This window comes from Oncorhynchus mykiss, chromosome 7 (genome assembly GCF_057628025.1).
Source record: "Oncorhynchus mykiss isolate SJ-2025 chromosome 7, ASM5762802v1, whole genome shotgun sequence".
Lineage (NCBI taxonomy): Eukaryota > Metazoa > Chordata > Actinopteri > Salmoniformes > Salmonidae > Oncorhynchus > Oncorhynchus mykiss.
Window position 1 is genome coordinate 76,187,501 of NC_143028.1, and position 10,000 is coordinate 76,197,500.

At 40.8% G+C, this 10,000-nt stretch overlaps 2 protein-coding genes across 2 annotated transcripts in view; one reads left to right on the forward strand and one right to left on the reverse strand.

Moving 5' to 3' along the window:
• LOC110528604 (uncharacterized) overlaps positions 1-10,000 on the forward strand; it is a 153,436-nt gene that overhangs the window by 99,575 nt on the left and 43,861 nt on the right. The gene's annotated exons all lie outside the window — the stretch shown is intronic.
• The window catches only part of LOC110528605 (glutamate receptor-interacting protein 2), a 158,204-nt gene that overhangs the window by 94,046 nt on the left and 54,158 nt on the right, over positions 1-10,000 (reverse strand). The window contains exons 5-8 of the mRNA XM_090242236.1: positions 7,874-7,960; positions 7,330-7,405; positions 4,934-5,079; positions 435-582 (exon numbers count right to left, since the gene is read on the reverse strand). Coding sequence (XP_090098362.1) covers positions 435-582; positions 4,934-5,079; positions 7,330-7,405; positions 7,874-7,960 — 457 coding nt within the window. The remainder of the gene's footprint in view (positions 1-434; positions 583-4,933; positions 5,080-7,329; positions 7,406-7,873; positions 7,961-10,000) is intronic.

The following is a 10,000-nucleotide window of genomic DNA, read 5'->3' on the forward strand; positions in this document are numbered from 1 at the left end:
ACCTATCTACCACACTAGCTGTGGGTCTGACAGCTCACCTGTCCACCACTCTAGCTGTGGGTCTGACAGCTCACCTGTCTACCACACTAGCTGTGGGTCTGACAGCTCACCTGTCCACCACTCTAACTGTGGGTCTGTCAGCTCACCTGTCCACCACACTAGCTGTGGGTCTGACAGCTCACCTATCTACCACTCTAACTGTGGGTCTGTCAGCTCACCTATCTACCACTCTAACTGTGGGTCTGTCAGCTCACCTGTCCACCACTCTACCTGTGGGTCTGTCTGCTCACCTGTCCACCACTCTAGCTGTGGGTCTGACAGCTCACCTGTCCACCACTCTAACTGTGGGTCTGTCAGCTCACCTATCTACCACTCTAACTGTGGGTCTGACAGCTCACCTGTCCACCACACTAGCTGTGGGTCTGTCAGCTCACCTGTCCACCACACTAGCTGCTTTGATCCTGTCGATGACGATGACCTGCTTGTTCCTGTGGGTGGCGGTTGTCAAGGTGATACCGAGAGCTGCCCCCGGTGATTTGGCGATCTCCACCAATAGGGGACCAGATGCATTCATCACAGTATCTGAAAGGCACAAATTAAGATTGAATTGAATACAGTTGCGTTAGTATTGGTAGAACAATTATCACAATGTTCATGCAATGCTCGTGCACTTCCTTTTGATAAGTAGTCAGAAAAAAGCTGTTCCACAGTACAGGGTTTTAACAATGTTTAAGTGCCTGCAACTGTATGATGAGAATGATATGGCATTCAGAGTCCACCTCCCAGAAAGTTATTATAATCAGGAGTTAACAGCAGGAACATGGGACAATTATCAGCCATTATAGTCCAGGGCAGTTCGGTTCAGGCCCTCGAGGTACAGAAGTACCGCTGCTTTCCTTTTTCACCTGGAAATAATTGGTCAATTATTGTCATTAATTGTCCAGAGAGGTCTGACTCAGTCTCTGATTAGAGGGGAAGCATGAAAACCAGCAGTACCGCAGCCAGGAAAATACAGATATTGATTCATGCTTTTGTACACTATACTCAAAGTTGGTTGGAATATTCTGTGGTGGTAGTTGGTTGTAGTAATATTCTGTGGTGGTAGTTGGTTAGAATATTCTGTGGTGGTAGTTGGTTGTAGTAATATTCTGTGGTGGTAGTTGGTTGTAGTAATATTCTGTGGTGGTAGTTGGTTAGAATATTCTGTGGTGGTAGTTGGTTGTAGTAATATTCTGTGGTGGTAGTTGGTTGTAATATTCTGTGGTGGTAGTTGGTTGTAATATTCTGTGGTGGTAGTTGGTTGTAGTAATATTATGTGGTGGTAGAGGGTTGTAATATTCTGTGGTGGTAGTTGGTTGTAGTAATATTATGTGGTGGTAGAGGGTTGTAATATTCTGTGGTGGTAGTTGGTTGTAGTAATATTCTGTGGTGGTAGTTGGTTGTAATATTCTGTGGTGGTAGTTGGTTGTAATATTCTGTGGTGGTAGTTGGTTGTAGTAATATTCTGTGGTGGTAGATGGTTGTAATATTCTGTGGTGGTAGTTGGTTGTAATATTCTGTGGTGGTAGTTGGTTGTAATATTCTGTGGTAGTAGTTGGTTGTAATATTCTGTGGTAGTAGTTGGTTGTAGTAATATTCTGTGGTTGTAGATGGTTGTAATATTCTGTGGTGGTAGATGGTTGTAGTAATATTCTGTGGTGATAGATGGTTGTAATATTCTATGGTGATAGATGGTTGTAATATTCTGTGGTGATAGATGGTTGTAATATTCTATGGTGATAGATGGTTGTAATATTCTGTGGTGGTAGTTGGTTGTAATATTATGTGGTAGTAGATGGTTGTAATATTATGTGGTAGTAGATGGTTGTAGTAATATTCTGTGGTGGTAGTTGGTTGTAGTAATATTCTGTGGTGGTAGTTGGTTGTAGTAATATTCTGTGGTTGTAGATGGTTGTAATATTATGTGGTAGTAGATGGTTGTAGTAATATTCTGTGGTGGTAGTTGGTTGTAATATTATGTGGTAGTAGATGGTTGTAATATTCTGTGGTGGTAGTTGGTTGTAATATTCTGTGGTGGTAGTTGGTTGTAGTAATATTCTGTGGTGGTAGATGGTTGTAGTAATATTCTGTGGTGATAGATGGTTGTAATATTCTGTGGTGGTAGATGGTTGTAGTAATATTCTGTGGTGGTAGATGGTTGTAGTAATATTCTGTGGTGATAGATGGTTGTAATATTCTGTGGTGATAGATGGTTGTAATATTCTGTGGTGATAGATGGTTGTAGTAATATTCTGTGGTGGTAGATGGTTGTAGTAATATTCTGTGGTGATAGATGGTTGTAATATTCTGTGGTGATAGATGGTTGTAGTAATATTCTGTGGTGGTAGATGGTTGTAGTAATATTCTGTGGTGATAGATGGTTGTAATATTCTGTGGTGGTAGATGGTTGTAGTAATATTCTGTGGTGATAGATGGTTGTAGTAATATTATGTGGTGGTAGATGGTTGTAGTAATATTCTGTGGTGATAGATGGTTGTAATATTCTGTGGTGGTAGATGGTTGTAATATTATGTGGTGATAGATGGTTGTAATATTCTGTGGTAGTAGTTGGTTGTAATATTCTGTGGTGGTAGATGGTTGTAATATTATATGGTGGTAGATGGTTGTAATATTCTGTGGTGATAGATGGTTGTAATATTCTGTGGTGGTAGATGGTTGTAATATTCTGTGGTAGTAGTTGGTTGTAATATTCTGTGGTGGTAGATGGTTGTAATATTCTGTGGTGGTAGATGGTTGTAATATTCTGTGGTGGTAGATGGTTGTAATATTCTGTGGTGATAGATGGTTGTAATATTCTATGGTGATAGATGGTTGTAATATTCTGTGGTGGTAGCTGGTTGTAGTAATATTCTGTGGTAGTAGTTGGTTGTAATATTATGTGGTAGTAGATGGTTGTAATATTCTGTGGTGGTAGCTGGTTGTAATATTCTGTGGTGGTAGATGGTTGTAGTAATATTCTGTGGTGGTAGATGGTTGTAGTAATATTCTGTGGTAGTAGTTGGTTGTAATATTCTGTGGTGGTAGATGGTTGTAATATTATGTGGTAGTAGATGGTTCTAATATTCTGTGGTGGTAGATGATTGTAATATTCTGTGGTGATAGATGGTTGTAGTAATATTATGTGGTAGTAGTTGGTTGTAGTAATATTCTGTGGTGGTAGATGGTTGTAATATTCTGTGGTGCTAGATGGTTGTAGTAATATTCTGTGGTGGTAGATGGTTGTAATATTCTGTGGTGATAGCTGGTTGTAATATTCTGTGGTGATAGCTGGTTGTAATATTGGATGACAGGGAATGGTTGTTGGAGGAGTAAAAGACAACAACGGCTGTTTCCACTGTCTCATTTTTTAACCACAGATCTGCAGCTAGCTAAGCGTATTTACCATTTACCACACACTGTACTCAATAGGGGGCTTACTTTCAGCGGATTTGATATATACGAAGAGAACACGCAACCTTTTGTGAACAAGTTGGTCTGTTGTGTCTGCCTGGGACCCAGTCCCAGTACATCATTCTACCATGTCAGAGAACCCTGTCTAAAGGAGACTGGGGGGAGTACTTCTCCCTGTTCCAGGCTTAGTGGGCGTGGCTCGCTAGGGTGGGCTGTTGGCAAGGTGTTACAGATTGTTCTGGAAAAATCTCATTTGCAACTGGCAACACTGGGTAGCCACTTTACCCTCAATACTGAGAGGAGATGAAGGGTCACCAGTCTGCCACTCAGCCAGATAGAAAACCTGCTATTTGAGATTCACAATTAAAACAAAACAAGGAGAGAGCCCCCCTTACCACAGAGAGTAGCAGGATTGTCACTTAACTTTTGACTTCTGTCTGAGAAGATCGAACACTATGTTTCTGCAGAGCAGAGGTATTTTTTTTCAATCTGAAGTTGAAGTCTACCAGACGCCCCTCTCCAGGAAAGACATATTACCACATGAATATTACTCCATGAATATTACTCCATGAATATTACTACATGAATATTACTACATGAATATTACCCCATGAATAGTACCCAATGAATATTACTACATGAATATTACCCCATGAATATTACCACATGAATAATACCCCATGAATAGTACCCAATGAATATTACTACATGAATATTACTACATGAATATTACCCCATGAATATTACCCAATGAATATTACTACTGAATATTACCCCATGAATAGTACCCAATGAATATTACTACATGAATATTACTATATGAATATTACTACATGAATATTACTACATGAATATTACTACATGAATATTACTACATGAATATTACTATATGAATATTACTACATGAATATTACTACATGAATATTACCCCATGAATAGTACCCAATGAATATTACTATATGAATATTACTATATGAATATTACTACATGAATATTACTATATGAATATTACTACATGAATATTACTATATGAATATTACTACATGAATATTACTACATGAATATTACCCCATGAATAGTACCCAATGAATATTACTATATGAATATTACTACATGAATATTACTACATGAATATTACCCCATGAATAGTACCCAATGAATATTACTATATGAATATTACTACATGAATATTACTACATGAATATTACCCCATGAATAGTACCCAATGAATATTACTATATGAATATTACTATATGAATATTACTACATGAATATTACTACATGAATATTACTCCATTTAACATTTCAGTGAGGTGAAACAAACAATTAAAAAAAATAAAACAAAGTAAACATTCAGTCTGGATGCAAGACAACGAACAGTCAGTATAAATTATTTTATTTATTTAATTATTACTTATTTATTTATTTTCTGCAGGAGAGTTTTCTCTGATGGAGTATATCATATCTCTATGGTTTCTCTTACCCATGATAGAGACATCATACTCGATCTGGAAAAGGGCCTCCTGACCACACTGGTTGAGCACAGTGAGGGCATCTCCATGGTTGGCACTGTGGAGAGGTACCCCATCAACACTCATCAGACGGTCGCCTGGCTTCAGAGTGCCCTCTCTACAGGGGGACATGGTACAGGGACAGGGACAGGGACAGAGAGAGCGAGGGAGAGAGAGAGAGAGAGAGAGAGAGAGAGAGAAAGAGAGAGAGAGAGAAGTGAGAGAGACAAACAGGGAGAGGAGAGACACGGAGAGGAGAGAGACAGGGAGATGAGAGAGACAGGGAGAGCAGAGACAGGGAGATGAGAGAGACAGGGAGAGGGGAATCAGGGAGAGGAGAGACAGGGAGAGGAGAGACAGGGTGATGAGAGAGACAGGGAGGGTAGAGAGACAGGGAGGGTAGAGAGACAGGGAGAGGATAGAGAAAGAAAAGGGGAAGAGAGGGGCAGAGATGGGACACTGTTGTTTGGTTCAATAAACAGGGATAGATTAATTAGTATATCCAGGTTTTGTTCCTGGCCATGTGACCTAACCAGGAACAATCAGGTGAAAATATGTTATACAAGACACACATAGATGCACAGATCCTTTTTACAGGGTGGCCAATCACAAACCCATGGCTTTTGTTTTTGATGTATGTGAAAGGTAAAGCAAAGCAAAAAAAACCTTTACAAATGTTACTCAAAAACTGTCACATTAGACATTTTGTAAATGAATATGGCTTCTATCCAACCAAACTATTGAGGAATTCTACACAACTTAAGATCCTGGCGACAAGTATTATTGGAAGACAACCACAGTCATGGAGACAGCAGATACAGAGAAACATTGACTGAACCAAAGGCACAGAGAGGAAAGATGCCTCAGACAGCTACACCCTACAGTCTTGTGGGTCAAAGGGGGAGGGAGTGTGTGTGTGTGTGAGAGAGAGAGAGAGAGAGAGAGAGAGAGAGAGAGAGAGAGAGAGAGAGAGAGAGAGAGAGAGAGCGAGAGAGAGAGAGAGAGAGAGAGAGACAGAGAGACACAGAGAGAGAGAGAGACAGAGAGAGAGCAAGACAGAGAAAGAGCGGGACAGGGGAAGAGAGAGAGAGCAGGACAGATATAGTGCGGGACAAAGGAAGAGAGAAACAGAGAGAGAAGGATGGGAAAGAAGGACAGGGACAGAGGGAGTGGGGAGAGGGAGGAGAAGAAGAAGAATTGCATGTTCTGTTCCAGTTTCTGCAACCTGTCAAATGGTATTTAAGGGGCCGCATCTCAAACAATGTTCTGTAACTACATTCTGACTATCTTACAAATGGCAGAGAAAACCCAAGCAGCATTTCCATTCCCTCTGCCAAGTGGCACACTGAATAAATCCAGTTTCATTATGGCAGGAAGAGAGCACTCTGTTAGATCTCCTCTCTTCTCCTCTCCTCTCTTCTCCTCTCGCTCTCCTTCTTCCTCTCTTCTCTTCTCCTCTCCTCTCTTCCCCACTTTGCTCTCCTTCTTCCTCTCTTCTCTTCTCCTTTCATCTCCTCTGTTCTCCTCTCTTCTCCTCTCTCTCCTTCCTCTCTTCTCTTCTCCTCTCCTATCCTTTCCTTCTACCTCTCCTCTCTTCTCTCTTTTCATCTCCTTTCCTTTACCTCTCCTCTCTTTTCTTCTCTTGTCCTCTCATCTCTTGTCCTCTCTTCTCCTCAACTCTCTTCTTTTCTCTTCCCCTCCTCTCTACTCCTCTCTTGTCCTCTCTTCTCCTCTCATTTCTTCTCCTCTTCTCTCTTCTCTCTTCTCCTGTCATTTATTCTCCTCTTCTCTCGTCTCCTCTCATTTTGTCTCCTCTTCTCTCTTCTCTCCTCTTCTCTTCTCCTCCTTTCTTTTCCTTTCCTCTCATCTCCACTGTCTCTACTTCTACCTCTCCTCTTCTCGCTTCAATTCTCCTCTCCTCTCCTTCTACCGCTCCTCTCCTCTCTCCCCCTCTTCTCCGACATTTCTCAGCTGGCTTATTTTACAATTGGGTGGGAAGAGAGGAAAAAGGGAAAACACATGCATATGTAACGAGCGCCAGACAAAAATATTCAGGAGACATATTCATATATTCAATATCCCTCTCAGCCTAACAGAACAAAGTTAACACGGGCTCTCAGATGACACCAGTAGTGCACTACATTTAGATCCTATATAGTGTACTATATAGTGTACTATAAAATAGCTCGATATTTACTGAACTGCAGCTGACCCTGTGCCACTTCTCAAAAATACGTATTGTATCTCGTGGTAGAAATGCTCAAGACAACATTTCTGACATACCAAAGCTAGACAAAATAAATAAATATTGTATTTCATTTTAAATGCGGAATAGGATGCCATATAGGACTCAGGTGTTCCACCATACCTGTCTGCAGGGCCTCCCGGCCGGACGTATGTCACCACCAGGGGGCGTGATTTGTTCCAGTCTTCGTGTGAGCCCCCTGAAACGTCACGTGAAACAGACCCAGTGAGGAAGCGGTTTGGTAATACGCTTCTCGCATTACTTTCAATAGGGCCTAATTTACCTAAAAAAAAACATCTGCATGAAAACATTGTGAAGCATATAATGGAAGCATCAGACTGTGTGGTCATATTTTACTCTGTTTCGCTACTCCTTTCAGACGCTGACAGCTAAAATATAATCTTCCACGCTAACTGTGCTGTTAATCTCGGATTGATTTCCCCTACAGCCCAAATGACTCACTATTTTATTGGGCTGTGGATGGCGATGTTAGGAAATTAGCCATTCCAATTGGGGACACTGTTGAGACTACTGAGGCTAGCTTAAATTAATTTGAGTGTGCTTCTTTATGGGTTAGGGTTAGTGACTGGAACATAGTCAAATTAACCAGTAGAGGACAAGAAGGAAACAGGATCTGTGACACAGTATAATATACATAGTATAGTACCTCTCATGACGAAGCCGAAGCTGGTGCCTTCTTTGTGCAAACATATCTCGATTGTCTTGGAAATCACACCTGATGTGCTGTCTGGTGCTGAAGGAGAGGCAGAGAGCCAGAGAGAGAGAGCGAGAGAGAGGGGGGGGGGGGGGGGAAGAGACATGGCAAGAAGGGCATTCTATGCCATCAAAAGGAACATAAAATTCAACATACCAATTAGGATCTGGCTAAAAAATACTTGAATCAGTGATAGAGCCCATTGCCCTGTATGGTTGTGAGGTCTGGGGTCCGCGCACCAACCAAGACTTCACAAAATGGGACAAACACCAAATAAAGACTCTGCATGCAGAATTCTGCAAATATATCCTGTGTGTACAACGTAGAACACCAAATAATGCATGCAGAGCAGAATTAGGCCGATACCCACTAATTATCAAAATCCAGAAAAGAGCCATTAAATTCTACAACCACCTAAAAGGAAGTGATTCCCAAAAACCTTCCATAACAAAGCCATCACCTACAGAGAGATGAACCTGGAGAAGAGTCCCCTAAGCAAGCTGGTCCTGGGGCTCTGTTCACAAACACAAACAGACCCTACAGAGCCCCAGGACAGCAACACAATTAGACCCAACCAAATCATGAGAAAACAAAAAGATAATTACTTGACACATTGGAAAGAATTAACAAAAAAACAGAGCAAACTAGAATGCTATTTGGCCCTAAACAGAGAATACACAGTGGCAGAATACCTGTCCACTGTGACTGACCCAAACTTAAGGAAAGCTTTGACTATGTACAGACTTAGTGAGCATAGCCTTGCTATTGAGAAAGGTCGTCGTAGGCAGACATGGCTCTCAAGAGAAGACAGGCTATGTGCACACTGCCCACAAAATGAGGTGGAAACTGAGCTGCACTTCCTAACCTCCTGTCCAACATATGACCATATTAGAGAGACATATTTCCCTCAGATTACACAGATCCACAAAGAATTCGAAAACAAATCCAATTTTGATAAACTCCCATATCTACTGGGGGAAATTCCACAGTGTGCCATCACAGTAGCAAGATTTGTGACCTGTTGCCACGAGAAAAGAGCAACCAGTGAAGAACACACACCATTGTAAATACAACCCATATTTATGCTTATTTATTTTATCTTGTGTCCTTTAACCATTTGTACATTGTTAAAACACTGTATATATATATATAATATGACATTTGTAATGTCTTTATTGTTTTGAAACTTCTGTATGTGTAATGTTTACTGTTAATTTTTATTGTTTATTTCACTTTATATATTCACTTTATATATTATCTACCTCACTTGCTTTGGCAATGTTAACACGTTTCCCATGCCAATAAAGCCCTTGAATTGAATTGAATTGAATTGAGAGAAAGGTACAGAGAGAGACAGAGTGAGATAAAGAGAGAAAGGTACAGAGAGAGAGACAGAGAGAGAAAGGCACAGAGAGATAAAGAGAGACAGAGAGAGATAAAGAGAGACAGACAGAGAGAGTGAGGTACAGAGAGATAAAGAGAGAAAGATACAGAGAGAGGGAAAAAGGTACAGAGAGATAAAGAGAGAAAGATACAGAGAGACAGAGAGAGATAAAGAGAGAAAGGTACAGAGAGACAGACAGATAGAGATAAAGAGAGAAAGGTACAGAGAGAGAGATAAAGGTACAGAGATGTACAGAATGGTAAAGGTAGTGAGAGACAGACAGAGAGAGGGATAAAGGTACAGAGAAGTACAGAATGGTAAAGGTAGTGAGAGACAGACAGAGAGAGAGATAAAGGTACAGAGAAGTACAGAATGGTAAAGGTAGTGAGAGACAGACAGAGAGAGGGATAAAGGTACAGAGAAGTACAGAATGGTAAAGGTACAGAGAAGTACAGAATGGTAAAGGTACAGAGAAGTACAGAATGGTAAAGGTAGTGAGAGAGGGATAAAGGTACAGAGAAGTACAGAATGGTAAAGGTAGTGAGAGAGGGATAAAGGTACAGAGAAGTACAGAATGGTAAAGGTACAGAATGGTAAAGGTACAGGGAAGTACAGAATGGTAAAGGTACAGGGAAGTACAGAATGGTAAACGTAGTGAGGCATATGAATGATGTAGCCGCCGTTAAATCACAGGT